General features: G+C 61.5%; 1 protein-coding gene across 1 annotated transcript in view; it reads right to left on the bottom strand.

Annotated features, from left to right (window-relative positions):
- Nucleotides 1-3,557: 3,557 nt before the first annotated feature.
- The window catches only part of C3 (complement C3), a 44,719-nt gene continuing 32,464 nt past the window's right edge, over nucleotides 3,558-15,812 (bottom strand). The window contains exons 29-40 of the mRNA XM_066208540.1: nucleotides 15,591-15,754; nucleotides 13,850-14,008; nucleotides 12,035-12,185; nucleotides 11,891-11,942; nucleotides 11,074-11,161; nucleotides 10,456-10,542; nucleotides 9,523-9,628; nucleotides 8,906-8,995; nucleotides 7,902-7,988; nucleotides 6,240-6,323; nucleotides 5,846-5,981; nucleotides 3,558-4,048 (exon numbers count right to left, since the gene is read on the bottom strand). Of these exons, the coding sequence (XP_066064637.1) occupies nucleotides 3,907-4,048; nucleotides 5,846-5,981; nucleotides 6,240-6,323; nucleotides 7,902-7,988; nucleotides 8,906-8,995; nucleotides 9,523-9,628; nucleotides 10,456-10,542; nucleotides 11,074-11,161; nucleotides 11,891-11,942; nucleotides 12,035-12,185; nucleotides 13,850-14,008; nucleotides 15,591-15,754 (1,346 nt within the window). The 3' untranslated portion in view covers nucleotides 3,558-3,906. The remainder of the gene's footprint in view (nucleotides 4,049-5,845; nucleotides 5,982-6,239; nucleotides 6,324-7,901; nucleotides 7,989-8,905; nucleotides 8,996-9,522; nucleotides 9,629-10,455; nucleotides 10,543-11,073; nucleotides 11,162-11,890; nucleotides 11,943-12,034; nucleotides 12,186-13,849; nucleotides 14,009-15,590; nucleotides 15,755-15,812) is intronic.

The following is a 15,812-nucleotide window of genomic DNA, read 5'->3' as shown; positions in this document are numbered from 1 at the left end:
TAATTATTTATTAATTAACGAATAAATTTATTTATGGATTATTTTTAAGGCCTGGATTGTCCCCCCAAGAAAAGGGAGGGGACAACCCTGGGGTGGCACCGGGGGACCTCGGGGGGGTCCCCACCTGCAAATTCCCCCCCCCCCCCCGCCCAAAAATTTGCCCCAAATCCCTCAAAATTTGCCCCAGGGAGTCCAAATTCACCCCAGAAAACCCAAATTTACTGAAATCCCCTCAAAAATTAACCCAGGAAATACAAATTTACTGAAATCCCCGCAAAATTAAACAATGGAAATCCAGATTTGCTGAAATCCGCCCAAAATTTACCCCAGAAAACCCAAATTCACTGAAATCCCTCCAAAAATTAACCCAGGAAATGCAAAATTCACTGAAATCCGCCCAAAATTTACCCCTGAAAATCCAAATTTACTGAAATCCGCCCAAAATTTACCCCGGAAAATCCAAATTTACCGAAATCCGCCCCCAAATTAACCCAGGAAATACAAATTTACTGAAATCCGCCCAAAATTTACCCCAGAAAACCCAAATTTACTGAAATCTGTCCAAAATTTACCCCGGAAAATCCAGATTTACTGAAATCCCCCCAAAATTTACCTCAGGAAATCCAAAATTTACCCCAAATCCCTCAAAATTCACCCCAGGGAGTCCACATTTACCCCAGAAAACCAAAATTTACTGAAATCCCCCCAAAAATTAACCCAGGAAATCCAAATTTACTGAAATCCGGCTAAAATTTACCCCGGAAAATCCAGATTTGCTGAAATCCTCCCAAAATTTACCCCGGAAAACCAAAATTTACTGAAATCCCCCCAAAAATTAACCCGGAAAAATCCAAATTTACTGAAATCCGCCCAAAATTTCCCCCCAAAATTGGCCCGTGAGCCCCAAAATTTGCCCCAAATCCCCCAAATTTCACCCCGGGACCCCAAAATTCGCCCCGTGAACTCCAAAATTTTTCCCGGATCCCCCCAAAATTTCTCTGCGAGCCCCAAAATTTGCCCCCAAAACCCCCAAAATTTGCCCCAGTCCCTCCAGTTTGACAGAGATCCTCCAAATTTCTCCAGGAGTCCCCGAAATTTGCCCCCCAAACCCCCCAAATTTCACCCCAGATCCACAAAATTTGCCCCAGTCTCCCCAATTTGACAGAGATCCCCCCCAAATTTGTCCCTGAGCCCCCAAAATTTGCCCCAGAAACTCCAAAATTTGCCCCAGACCCCCCAAAAATTTGCCTGCGAGCCCCAGATTCGCCCCAGAACCCCCAAAATTTGTCCAAAATCCCCCAAAATTTGTCCAGAATCCCCCAAAATTTGCCCAAAATCCCCCAAAATTTGTCCAAAACCTCCCCAAATTTGTCCAAAATCCCCCCAAACTTGCCCCAAATCCCCAAAATTTGTCCAAAATCCCCCAAAATTTGTCAAAAATCCCCCAAAATTTGTCCAAAACCTGCCCAAATTTGTCCAAAATCCCCCCAAACTTGCCCCAAATCCCCAAAATTTGTTCAAAATCCCCCAAAATTTGTCAAAAATCCCCCAAAATTTGTCCAAAACCTGCCCAAATTTGTCCAAAATCCCCCAAAACTTGCCCCAAATCCCCAAAATTTGTTCAAAATTCCCCAAAATTTGTCAAAAAACCCCCAAAATTTGTCCAAATCCCCCAAAATTTGTCCAAATCCCCCAAAATTTGTCAAAAATCCCCCAAAATTTGTCCAAAATCCCCCAAAATTTGCCCAAATCCCCCAAAATTTGTCCAAAATCCCCCAAATTTTGCCCCAAATCCCCCCAAAATTCACCTCGGATTGCCCCAAAATTTGCCCGTGACCCCCAGATTTAGCCCAAATCCCCCGAATTTCACCCCGGACCCTCCCTCCCCCCCCCCCCTCCCATTTTTGGGGGGTCTGTGGGGTTGTGGCAGCTCCGGGCGCTGGAAAAGGTTCCGGAAGGTTCCGGAAATCTCCGGGGGCCCCTCGTGGGGCGATGGGGGGAGGGATTGGGGGGACAAATGTGGGGTGAGGGGGTTTGGGGTGCAGATTTTGGGTCGAGAAATGTGGGGTTCAGGGTTTGGGGTGCTGGGATTGGGGTGAAGAATTTGGGGTGCGGGGTTTGGGGTCCAAAATTTGGGTTGAGAAACGTGGGGTGCAGGGTTTGGGGTGTGGGAAATGTGGGGTGAAGAATTTGGGGTGCAGAGTGTGGGGTGGGAAATGTGGGGTTCAGGGTTTGGGGTGCAGGGATTGGGGTGGGGAGTTTGGGTTGAGAAACGTGGGGTTCAGGGTTTGGGGTGGAGAATTTGGGGTGCGGGGGTTTGGGGCGCAAAATTTGGGTTGAGAAATGTGGGGTTCAGGGTTTGGGGTTCAGGGTTTGGGGTGTGAAATGTGGGGTGCAGAGTTTGGGGTGGGAAACGTGGGGTTCAGGGTTTGGGGTGCGGGGTTTGGGGTGCGGGGTTTGGGATGGGGAGTTTGGGTTGAGAAACGTGGGGTTCAGGGTTTGGGGTGCAGAATTTGGGGTGCGGGGGTTTGGGGTGGGAAATGGGTGCGGAATTTGGGGCGCAGAGTGTGGGGTGTGAAATGTGGGGTGCAGAATTTGGGGTGCAGAGTTTGGGGTGCAGGGATTGGGGTGCAGAATTTGGGGGTGCGGGGTTTGGGGTGTGGGGTTTGGGATCTGGAATGGGTGTAGAATTTGGGGTGCAGAGGGTGAGGTTTGGGGTCCAAAACTTGGGTTGAGAAACGTGGGGCGCAGAGTTTGGGGTGCGAAATGTGGGGTCCAGAATACGGGGTGCAGGTTTTTGGGGTGCAGAGTTTGGGGTGCGGGGTTTGGGGTGCGGGGTTTGGGGTCCCTTGACCCCTCCGCTGTCCCCAAGGTCCATATTGGTGTCCCCACGTCCCCTCCGGTGTCCCCATGTCTCCTGTGACCTCCCCATGACCCCTGGGATGACCCCTGTGACGTCCCCATGACCCCTTTAGTGTCCCATGTCCCTTACTGTGTCCCCACGACCCCTGTGGTGTCCCCACGTCCCGAATCGTGCTCCCATGACCCCTGTGATGTCCCCATTGGTGTCCCCCTGACCCCTGTAGTGTCCCCATGACCCGTGTGACATTCCCATGTCCCCTTTGGTGTCCCCATGTCCCCTATGATGTCCCCATGTCCCCTGCACTGTCCACATGTCCCCTTTGGTGTCCCCATGTCCCCTTTGATGTCCCCATGTCCCCTGCGCTGTCCCCATGTCCCCTTTGGTGTCCCCATGTCCCCTTTGGTGTCCCCATGTCCCCTGCACTGTCCCCACGTCCCCTTTGATGTCCCCATGTCCCCTTTGGTGTCCCCACGTCCCCTGCACTGTCCCCACGTCCCCTTTGGTGTCCCCATGTCCCCTTTGATGTCCCCATGTCCCCTTTGGTGTCCCCATGTCCCCTGCGCTGTCCCCACGTCCCCTGCGCTGTCCCCACGTCCCCTTTGGTGTCCCCACGTCCCCTGCGCTGTCCCCATGTCCCCTTTGATGTCCCCACGTCCCCTGCGCTGTCCCCCCGCCCAGGACACTCCAGGCCGGCTGCTCAGAAATGACTTTTTTAACCAAAACGAACAAACAAAAAAAAAGATCCAAAACCAGAGAGAGGGGACAAAAGGTGACCGACCCGAGGGTGGTGACACCCAGACGGGGGTTGGTGACACCAGAGGGGGTCGGGTGACACCTGAGGGTGGGTGACACCCGGAGGGGGTCGGGTGACACCCAAGGCTTGGGTGACACTGAAGATTGGGTGACACCCAAAGACTGGGTGACACTGGAGGGAGTTGGTGACACCCGGGAGGGGTCGGTGACACCCGGGAGGGGTCGGTGACACCCAGGGGGGCTCGGTGACACCCGGGGTGGCTCGGTGACACCCCGGTGGCCCCGGGGGCTCAGCTGGGACAGCCGAAGAGCGTCATGGCCTCGGCGAACTCGGCGAAGTCCTGGCAGCGCGGCTGCAGCGCCGCGTCCTGGCACGCGCCCGCCGAGGGCCACGGCTCCAGCCACGTGTCCTTCCCCAGCAGGTACGAGAACCTGGGGACAACACGGGGACACGCGTGGGGACGGCAGCGGGGACACGGGGACACGTGTGGGGACACGGGGACACGCGTGGGGACGGCAGCGGGGACACGGGGACACGTGTGGGGACACGGGGACACGCGTGGGGACGGCAGCGGGGACACGGGGACAGGTGTGGGGACACGGGGACACGCGTGGGGACGGCAGCGGGGACACGGGGACACGTGTGGGGACACGGGGACACGCGTGGGGACGGCAGCGGGGACACGGGGACAGGTGTGGGGACACGGGGACACGCGTGGGGACGGCAGCGGGGACACGGGGACACGTGTGGGGACACGGGGACACGCGTGGGGACGGCAGCGGGGACACGGGGACAGGTGTGGGGACACGGGGACACGCGTGGGGACGGCAGCGGGGACACGGGGACACGTGTGGGGACACGGGGACACGCGTGGGGACGGCAGCGGGGACACGGGGACAGGTGTGGGGACACGGGGACACGCGTGGGGACGGCCGCGGGGACACGGGGACACGTGTGGGGACACAGGGACAGGTGTGGGGACAGGTGTGGGGGCAGCAGCAGGGACACGGGGACAGGTGTGGGGACAGGAGTGGGGACACGGGGACATGCGTGGGGACACAGGGACAGGTGTGGGGACACGTGTGGGGACACAAGGACAGGTGTGGGGACAGGAGTGGGGGCAGCAGTGGGGACATGGGGACAGGTATGGGGACACGGGGACAGGTGTGGGGAGAGGAGTGGGGGACACGGGGACACGCGTGGGGACACAGGGACAGGTGTGGGGGCAGCAGCGGGGACACGGGGACAGCAGAAGGGACACAGGGACAGGTGTGGGGACACCAGGACAGGTGTGGGGACACCAGGACAGGTGTGGGGACAGGTGTGGGGACACGGGGACAGGTGTGGGGGCAGCATTGGGGACACGGGGACAGGTGTGGGGACAGGCATGGGGACACAGAGAGAGGCGTGGGGACAGCAGCAGGGACATGGGGACAGTGGGGATGTAGAGGCAATGGGGACAGTGGGGACACAGGGTCAGCCATGGGGACATGGGGACAATGGGGACAGTAGGGGCAATGGGGGTAAACAGAGATATGGGGGACAGTGGGGACCGTGTCCCTCCCGCACGCCCCAGTGTCCCTCCCCTGTCCCCCCCAGTGTCCCCAGTGTCACCATGTGTCCCCGGTGTCCCCCCCATGTCTCCCCATGTCCCTTCCGTGTCCCTCCAATGTCCCCAGTGTCCCTCAGTGTCCCCAGTGTCCCTCCCATGTCTCCCTATGTCCCTCCCATGTCCCCTAATGTCCCTCCATGTCCCCAGTGTCCCCAGTGTCCCCAGTGTCCCCATTGCCCCCAATGTCCCCAATGTCCCCAGTGTCCCCAATGTCCCCATTGTCCCCAGTGTCCCCAGTGTCCCCAGTGTCCCCAGTGTCCCCATTGTCCCCATTGTCCCCATTGTCCCCAATGTCCCCAGTGTCCCCAATGTCCCCAGTGTCCCCAGTGTCCCCATTGTCCCCAATGTCCCCCCATGTCCCCAATGTCCCCATTGTCCCCAATGTTCCCAGTGTCCCCAGTGTCCCCATTGTCCCCGGTGTCCCCGGTGTCCCCAATGTTCCCAGTGTCCCCAGTGTCCCCAGTGTCCCCATTGTCCCCGGTGTCCCCAATGTCCCCAATGTTCCCAGTGTCCCCAATGTTCCCAGTGTCCCCAGTGTCCCCATTGTCCCCAGTGTCCCCAGTGTCCCCAGTGTCCCCATTGTCCCCGGTGTCCCCGGTGTCCCCGGTGTCCATACTGCCTGCCGGTGACCCAGAGGTCGCTGGCCTGTCCCCAGACCAGGTAGTCGTGTCCCCAGGTCAGGTTCAGGCTGTCCCTGCACTGCCGGTGGCTCACGAATGTCCTGTTGCTGCCCGCGGGGTCCTCGTCCGTGCCTGGAACGTCACCAGCGTGTCACCAACGTGTCACCCGCAGTGTCACCATGTCACCCACAGTGTCACCGTGCCACCCACAATGGTGACCTTGTCCTCCCCGTGGTGGCCTTGCCCCTCCTGTGATGACCTCGTCCCCAACCTGTGGTGGCCTTGTCCCCACCATGGTGACCTTGTCCCCCCGAGGCGGCCGTGTCCCCCTCCCCGTGGTGGCCTTGTCCCCAGCCCCTGGTGGCCGTGTCCCCCCCGAGGTGGCCGTACCCATCTTGATGACGGTCAGGACGTTCATGATGTAATTGTTGTGTGACGGCGTCTCCTGGTGGCCCACCAGCCTCACCTTGTACACTGCGGGGACACCGAGGGGACAGCGCTGTCACCACCCCCGCCGCGGTGGCCCCGCCGTGTCCCCTCTGTGTCCCCTGAAACCGCCGTGTCCCCTGTCCCTGTCCCGTCCACGTCCCCAATGTCCCCAACCCCACCTGCCACGATGTTGTGTCACCCCATGTCCCCAGTGTCCCCATTGTCGCCAACGCCCGCATTGTCCCTGCTGTCTCTATTGTCCCCATTGTCCCCATTGTCCCCATTGTCCCCAATGTCCCTCCTGTCTCCACTGTCCCTGCTGTCCCTGCTGTCCCCATTGTCCCCAATGTCCCCCTTTCCCCCATTGCCTCCAATGTCCCCATTGCCCCCATGGTCTCCATTATCCCCAATGTCCCCAATGTCCCCAGTGTCCCCAATGACCCCAATGTCCCCAATGTCCCCATTGTCCCCACTGTCCCCATTGTCCCCATTGCCCCCACTGTCCCCATTGTCCCCAATGTCCCCATTGCCCCCATTGCCCCCATTGTCCCCATTGCCCCCACTGTCCCCATTGTCCCCATTGTCCCCATTGCCCCCAATGTCCCCACTGTCCCCAATGTCCCCATTGCCCCCATTGTCCCCATTGCCCCCAATGTCCCCATTGCCCCCACTGTCCCCATTGTCCCCAATGTCCCCCTTTCCCCCATTGCCTCCAATGTCCCCATTGCCCCCATTGTCCCCACTGTCCCCATTGTCCCCATTGCCCCCATTGTCCCCATTGCCCCCACTGTCCCCATTGCCCCCAATGTCCCCATTGCCCCCATTGTCCCCATTGTCCCCATTGCCCCCAATGTCCCCACTGTCCCCAATGTCCCCATTGCCCCCATTGCCCCCAATGTCCCCACTGTCCCCATTGTCCCCATTGTCGCCATTGCCCCCATTGCCCCCAATGTCCCCAATGTCCCCATTGCCCCCACTGTCCCCATTGTCCCCATTGCCCCCACTGTCCCCATTGTCCCCAATGTCCCCATTGTCCCCCTTGCCCCCAATGTCCCCAATGTCCCCAATGTCCCCATTGTCCCCAATGTCCCCATTGACCCCATTGCCCCCATTGTCCCCATTGCCCCCACTGTCCCCATTGTCCCCAATGTCCCCATTGTCCCCCTTGCCCCCAATGTCCCCAATGTCCCCATTGCCCCCAATGTCCCCATTGCCCCCATTGCCCCCATTGCCCCCAATGTCCCCAATGTCCCCAATGTCCCCATTGTCCCCATTGCCCCCATTGCCCCCACTGTCCCCATTGTCCCCAATGTCCCCATTGCCCCCATTGCCCCCACTGTCCCCATTGTCCCCAATGTCCCCATTGTCCCCAATGTCCCCTTATCCCCATTGTCCCCATTGCCCCCATTGCCCCCAATGTCCTCGGTGTCCCTGGTGTCCCCAGTGTCCCCATTGTCCCCATTATCCCCATTGTCCCCATTGCCCCCATTGCCCCCAATGTCCCCGGTGTCCCCGGTGCCCCCAATGTCCCCAGTGTCCCCGGTGTCCCCAGTGTCCCCATTGTCCCCATTGTCCCCATTGCTCCCATTGCCCCCAATGTCCCCGGTGTCCCCAGTGTCTCACCGTAGTCCACCCCGGGCTCGCAGGCGCGGTCGATGCGTTGGTTGACGGTGATGGTCTTGGCCTTGTCCTGCAGCTTGGAGCAGCTCTCTGCGGGGACACGGGGACATCGTGGGGACATCCCGGGGACATCCCGGGGACACAGCCGTGACAAGGCCAGCCGTGGCAGGGACGTGTCCCCATCACGGTCATGTGACATCTCATCCATGGCGTGTCCCCATCACGACCGTGACACGTCCCACCACGGCCAGGACGCGTCCCCATCGCGGTGACACGTGACATCTCGTCAGTGACATGTCCAGTCATGGCCAGGACGTGTCCCCACCACGGCCATGAAGTGTCCTCATCACATCAAGGTGTCCCACCATGGCTGCGAAGTGTCCCCAACACGACCGTGACATGTGACATCTCATGACTGATGTGTCCCACCATGGCAGGGACAAGTCCCCATCATGGCCAGGACACGTCCCCATCACGGGGACATGTCCCCATCACGACCATGACATGTCCCACCATGGCCATAACACGTCCCCAACACATCAAGGTGTCCCACCATGACCGTGACGTGTCACCATCATGGCCGTGACATGTCCCCACCACGACCGTGACATGTCCCACCCTGCCGGGGCTGTCTGCCCACCCTGTCCCCATGTCCCCGTGTGTGTCCTGGTGTCCCCGTGTGTGTCCCCATGTCCCCATGTGTGTCCCCGTGTGTGTTCTGGTGTCCATGTGTGTCCCTGTGTGTGACCCCATGTCCCTGGTGTCCCCATGTCCCCATGTCCCCATATGTGTCCCCGTGTGTGTCCTGGTGTCCATGTGTGTCCCTGTGTGTGTCCCCATGTCCCTGTGTCCCTGTGTGTGTCCCTGTGTGTGTCCCTGTGTGTATCCCCATGTCCCCATGTGTGTCCCCATGTCCCCATGTATGTCCCCGTGTCCCTGTGTTTGTCCCTGTGTGTCTCTCCATGTCCCCGGTGTCCCCATGTCCCCATGCGTGTCCCCGGTGTCACCTTCGGCGCAGTGACAAACGTCCCCCTGGCAGATCTTGTTCAGTTTCCCTCCCTCCTTGTCCGGGTGGTAGAACCGGGTACAGCGGTCGTCTGCGGGGACACGGGGACATCAGGGGACAGTGGGGACAGCTGGGGACAATGGGGACAGCGGGGGACACAGGGGACACAGGTGATAGGTGACTCATAGGTGACAGGTAACAGATAACACAGATGACACACAGGTGACACACAGGTAACAGATAACACAGGTGACACAGAGGTGACACGGGTCCCACAGAGGTGACACACAGGTGACCCACAGGTGACAAAGGTAACATACAGATGACACACAGGTGACAGAGAGGTGACACAGGTGACACACAGGGAACAGGTGACACAGAGGTGACACACAGGTGACATACAGGTGACACACAGGTAACAGGCGTCACACAGGTGACACACAGGTGACAGAGAAGTGACACACAGATGACACACAGGTGACCCAGGTGTCACACAGATGTGACACAGGTGACAGGTAACAGATAACACAGGTGGCAGGTGACCCAGGTGACACACAGGTGACACAGGTGTCACCCAGGTGTCACCCAGGTGACAGGTGTCACCCAGGTGTGACCCACCGATCCTGTAGTAGCTGTAGACGCTGACGGCCGCGGGCTGGATCAGCCCCACCTGGAACCGCTGGTGAGCCTTGAAGGCGAAACACTCCTGGGCCTTGTGTGACACCTGGGGACAGCGACACGGGACACGGGGACACGGGGGACAGGGATGGGGACAGCGACAGGGGACACGGGGACACGGGGGACAGGGATGGGGACAGCGACACGGGACACGGGGACATGGGAGACGGGATGGGGACAGCGACAGGGGACACGGGGACATGGGAGACGGGATGGGGCAGGGACAGAGGGGACACAGGGGACAGGGATGGGGACAGGGATGAGGACAGGGGACAGGGATGGGGACATGGGCAGGGGATGGGGACGGGGACAGGATGGGGACAGTGACACAGGGGACAGAGGGGACAGGGACAGGGGACATGGGGGTGACACTCAGGCTGTGTGTCACCTCCCCAGGCCACCCACTCCTGTCCCCAGCCATGTCCCCGTGCTGTCCCCACCCGTCACCCGTCACCATCTCTGTCCCTGTCACCACCCCTGTCCCCAGCCATGTCCCCAAGGTCAGCTGTGTCCCTGTCACAGCCCTGTCCTCTCCTGTCCCTGCCCATGTCCCCAAATCTATCCTGATCGCTGTCCCATCGTGTCCCCACCCCTGTCCCCATCCCTGTCCCATCCCTGTCCCATCGTGTCCCCATCCCTGTCCTATCCTTGTCCCTGTCCCATCGTGTCCCCACCCCTGTCCCATCATGTCCCCATCCTGTCCTTGTGCCATCGTGTCCCTGTCCCATCCCATCCCTGCCCCACCCTGTCACTGTCCCATCTTGTCCCTGTCACCCTCCCTGTTCCGTCCCACTCCAGGGTCCCCAGTGATGTCCCCAGTGTCCCCGATGTCCCCGAGGTCCCTAGTGTCCCCAATGTCCCCAAGGTCCCCACCTTGTCCAGGTAAATGACGACGTTGCTCCGCTCTTTGTCCTGGTCCAGCTCGAACTTGGAGATGTACCTGTCCACGCCCTCGGACAGCTGGGGACACGGGGACAGCGTGACACGGGGACACAGGGACAGTGTGACACGGGGACAGGGGGACACGGGGACAGGGGGACAGGGGGACACCGGGGACACCGGGGACAGTGTGACACAGGGGACAGTATGACATGGGGACAGGGGGACATCAGGGCATGGGGGACATGTGGGGACACACGGGGACACCGGGGTGACAGGGGGGACACAGAGGACAGTGTGACATGGGGACAGGGGGACACTGCAGACAGCCTGACACCAGGGACAGGGGGACATCAGGGACAGTGTGACATGGGGACACTGGGGACAGGGGGACAGTGTGACACCGGGGCATGAGGGACACGTGGGGACAGTGGGGACAGTGTGACATGGGGACAGGGTGACACCGGGGACAGTGTGACACTGGGCACGGGGGACACAGGGGGACATGCAGGGACATGGAATGGCATCAGGACATGGGGACATGTGGGGACACGGTGACACCGGACACGTGGGGACACGTGGGGACACGTGGGGACACGTGGGGACACTGACCCTCCGCAGGTCCTGCACGTCCGGCGAGAAGCCCGTGAGCATGGACACGTCCAGGATGGACATGGTGGCGTCCACGGTGTCCAGGTACCTGCGGGGACAGCGCTGAGGCCACCACCCCTGTCCCCAACACCCCCGGGTGTCCCCAACCCCTGCGGTGTCCCCAGAGTCCCCCTCCCCGATGTCCCCAATCCTAAAGGTCCCCACGGGACAAGGTGGGGCTGAGCGCTCTTTGTCCCCAGTGTCCCCGTCCTTGTCCTTGATGTCCTTGTCCCCAAGGTCTCTCTCTCCTGTCCCCTCCCTGTCCCCAGTGTCCCCATTTTCCTCCCTGTCCCCAATGTCCTTCCCTCCCCTTGCCCTCCCTGTCCCTGCTGTCCCCAATGTCCCCAACCTCTCCCTGGTGTCCCTGTCCCCAGTGTCCCTCCTTCCCCTTCCCCACCGTGTCTTTGCTGTCCCCAATGTCCCCTCCCTGTCCCCAATGTCCCCAATGTCCCCAATCTCTCCCTGATGTCCCTGTCCCCAACATCCCCACGCTGTCCCTGCTGTCCCCAGTGTCCCTAATGTCCCCAATTTCCCCACTCTGTCCCCAGTGTCCCCATTGTCCCCAATGTATGTCCCCACCTTGTCTCTGCTGTCCTCAGTGTCCCCAATGTCCCCTCCCTGTCCCCGCTGTCCCCAATGTCCCCAATGTCCCCTCCCTGTCCCCACTGTCCCCAATGTCCCCTCCCTGTCCCCACTGTCCCCAATAACCCCTCCCTGTCCCCGCTGTCCCCGCTGTCCCCTCTGTCCCCAATGTCCCCGTTGTCCCCGTTGTCCCCACCTGGTGCAGATGTTGATCTTGACAGACCTGAAGATGTCCTCCTCTTCTTTGCCTGGGTGGGGACAACGAGGGGACACCCAAGGTGACACGGGGGACACCCAGGGGGACACGGGGACGGGCTGGGGGTGACACTCGGGGACTCACCTGTGTTCACCTCCTCCACGGTGACGCTCAGCTCGAAGCTGTCACACTTGTCGTCCTTGTTGGGGACCTTGGCGTGGTACACGGTCACCACCGTCATTGTCCCCTTGCCCACGCCCTCCGCCTTCACCGTGAAGTCCTCGTTCAGCTTGGTCTGAGGGGACACCGGGGACCTTGGGGACACCGGGGCGGGACAGGGGACGTCCCCGGGAGGGACAGGGGGACACGGAGGGGACACGGAGGGGACAGGCAGGACACAGAGGGGGTGGCAGCGTCACAGAGATAGAGGGGACGGGGAGGTTGGGGACACGGAGGGGACACGGAGATCAGGAGGAGAGGGAGGTGACAGGGACAGTGGAGGTCACAGCAAGGGAGGGGACAAGGCCAGGCTGGGACATGGAGGTGACAAGGCCACCCCAGGGAGGGGACAAGGCCAGGTTGGGACATGGAGGTGACAAGGCCACCCCAGGGAGGGGACAAGGCCAGGCTGGGACATGGAGGTGACAAGGCCACCCCAGGGAGGGGACAAGGCCAGGCTGGGACACGGAGGTGACAAGGCCACCCCAGGGAGGGGACAAGGCCAGGCTGGGACACGGAGGTGACAACGCCACCCCAGGGAGGGGACAAGGCCAGGCTGGGACACGGAGGTGACAAGGCCACCCCAGGGAGGGGACAAGGCCAGGTTGGGACACGGAGGTGACAAGGCCACCCCAGGGAGGGGACAAGGCCAGGCTGGGACACGGAGGTGACAAGGCCACCCCAGGGAGGGGACAAGGCCAGGCTGGGACATGGAGGTGACAAGGCCACCCCAGGGAGGGGACAAGGCCAGGCTGGGACATGGAGGTGACAAGGCCACCCCAGGGAGGGGACAAGGCCAGGTTGGGACATGGAGGTGACAAGGCCACCCCAGGGAGGGGACAAGGCCAGGTTGGGACATGGAGGTGACAAGGCCACCCCAGGGAGGGGACAAGGCCAGGTTGGGACATGGAGGTGACAAGGCCACCCCAGGGAGGGGACAAGGCCAGGCTGGGACATCCCAGGCCTTGAGAGGACACAGAGGGGACGGAACATGGAGGGGACAAGGACAAGGGTGCCCAAGGTGACGGGACAGGATGATCCCAGGCCACGAGGACACCCAGAGGTGCCAGGTGACAGTGGACAGGTGGCAGGAACAGGGACAGGTGACAAGGACAAGTGCCAGGTGCCAGGGATGGTGACAGTGCCAGTTGCCAGGAACAGGGACAGCTGACAGTGCCAGGGACAAGGACAGGTGACAAGGACAGGTGACAAGGACAGGTGCCAGGGACAGTGCCAGGTGCCAGGGACAGTGCCAGGTGACAGATGACAGATGACAAATGACAGTGCCAGGGACAGGGACAGTGCCACGTGACAGGGACAGGTGCCAGGGACAGGGGACAGGTGACAGTGGCAGGGACAGGGCCAGGTGCCGGGGACAGTGCCAGGTTCCAGGGACAGGGACAGGCGCCACAGACAGAGCCAGGTGACAGGTGACAGGGACAGGTGACAGGGACAGGTGACAGTGCAAGATGCCAGGGCCAGGGCCAGTGCCAAGTGACAGGGAAGGGCGACAGTGCCAGGGATGGTGACAGGTGACAGCGCCAGGTGCCAGGGACAGGGGCAGGGCCAGGTGAAAGGGACAGACGCCATGCGCTGGGGACAGTGCCAGGTGACAGTGTCAGGTGACCGGGAAACGGACAGATGCCAGGGACAGGTGACAGTGCCAGGGCCAGGTGCAAGGAAAGGTGACAGTGCGAGGGACGGTGCCAGGTGAGAGCGGCAGGTGACAGCGGCAGGTACCTCGGTGGAGCGCGCCACCAGCGCGTTGCGGTTCTCGATGCGGTACTTGACGGGGCTGGCGCGGCGCGGGAGCAGCACCGACACGTCCAGCTCCAGCTGCTGCTGCGACCGCGCCTCCAGCTGGTACTGCGCCAGCGCTTGGAACACCAGGATGGTGGCCTGAGGGGACATCGGGGACAGCGGTGTCACCAGGGCCTGGGGACACAGCTCTGGTACTGCGCCAGCGCTTGGAACACCAGGATGGTGGCCTGAGGGGACATCGGGGACACCGGTGTCACCAGGGCTTGGGGACACCGGGTGTGCCTCCAGCTGGTACTGCGCCAGCGCTTGGAACACCAGGATGGTGGCCTGAGGGGACATCGGGGACAGCGGTGTCACCAGGGCTTGGGGACACCGGGTGTGCCTCCAGCTGGTACTGCGCCAGCGCTTGGAACACCAGGATGGTGGCCTGAGGGGACATTGGGGACACCGGTGTCACCAGGGCTTGGGGACACCGGGTGTGCCTCCAGCTGGTACTGCGCCAGCGCTTGGAACACCAGGATGGTGGCCTGAGGGGACATTGGGGACACCGGTGTCACCAGGGCTTGGGGACACCGGGTGTGCCTCCAGCTGGTGCTGCGCCAGCGCTTGGAACACCAGGATGGTGGCCTGAGGGGACATCGGGGACACCGGTGTCACCAGGGCTTGGGGACACAGCTCTGGTACTGGGACAGCGCTTGGAACACCAGGATGGTGGCCTGAGGGGACATCGGGGACACCGGTGTCACCAGGGCTTGGGGACACCGGGTGTGCCTCCAGCTGGTACTGCGCCAGCGCTTGGAACACCAGGATGGTGGCCTGAGGGGACATTGGGGACACCGGTGTCACCAGGGCTTGGGGACACCGGGTGTGCCTCCAGCTGGTACTGCGCCAGCGCTTGGAACACCAGGATGGTGGCCTGAGGGGACATCGGGGACAGCGGTGTCACCAGGGCTTGGGGACACAGCTCTGGTACTGCGCCAGCGCTTGGAACACCAGGATGGTGGCCTGAGGGGACATCGGGGACAGCAGTGTCACCAGGGCTTGGGGACACAGCTCTGGTACTGCGCCAGCGCTTGGAACACCAGGATGGTGGCCTGAGGGGACATCGGGGACAGCAGTGTCACCAGGGCTTGGGGACACAGCTCTGGTACTGCGCCAGCGCTTGGAACACCAGGATGGTGGCCTGAGGGGACATCGGGGACAGCGGTGTCACCAGGGCTTGGGGACACAGCTCTGGTACTGCGCCAGCGCTTGGAACACCAGGATGGTGGCCTGAGGGGACATCGGGGACACTGGTGTCACCAGGGCTTGGGGACACAGCTCTGGTACTGGGACAACGCTTGGAACACCAGGATGGTGGCCTGATGGGACACCGGTGTCACCAGGGCTTGGGGACACAGGGTGGAGAGGCCACAAGTGCTCCTGGGTGGCCTGAGGGGACACCTGTGTCACCACAGCTTGGGGACACTGGGTGGAGAACCCACAAGTTCTCTTGGGTGGCCCGAGGTGACACCTGTGTCACCACAGCCTGGTGACATCACCTGCAGCACCCCCAAAACCTTCCCAGCGCCCTTTGACCTCCTGCGCCACCAACGGCGTCCCCAAAAACGACCATCCCCCCACCCCGAGGGCCACCGGGCGCCCCCGAGGTGTCCCCGAGGTGTCCCCGAGGTGTCCCCGAGGTGTCCCCGAGGTGTCCCCGAGGTGTCCCCTGTCCCACCTGGGTGGAGCCGTAGCCGCCCCCGTAGTAGTTCTGCTGGGCCAGCCAGCGCACCACCGGCCCCGCCAGCTCCGCCTTCTTCATCTGCAGCAGCGCCAGCAGCGCGTACGACGTGCCCTCGATGTTGTAGGTGCGCGCGTTGTGCTCCTCCCAGCTGGCCCCGCCTGCGGGGACAATCGGGGGACAACCCTCAGACACCAGGGACGCGCCCGCGGCCACCTC

Source organism: Chamaea fasciata, unplaced genomic scaffold, assembly GCF_029207755.1.
Source record: "Chamaea fasciata isolate MVZ Bird 193981 ecotype frontalis unplaced genomic scaffold, bChaFas1.0.hap1 SCAF_333, whole genome shotgun sequence".
NCBI classification, from domain to species: domain Eukaryota; kingdom Metazoa; phylum Chordata; class Aves; order Passeriformes; family Sylviidae; genus Chamaea; species Chamaea fasciata.
This window is presented reverse-complemented; position numbering and strand designations above follow the sequence as displayed.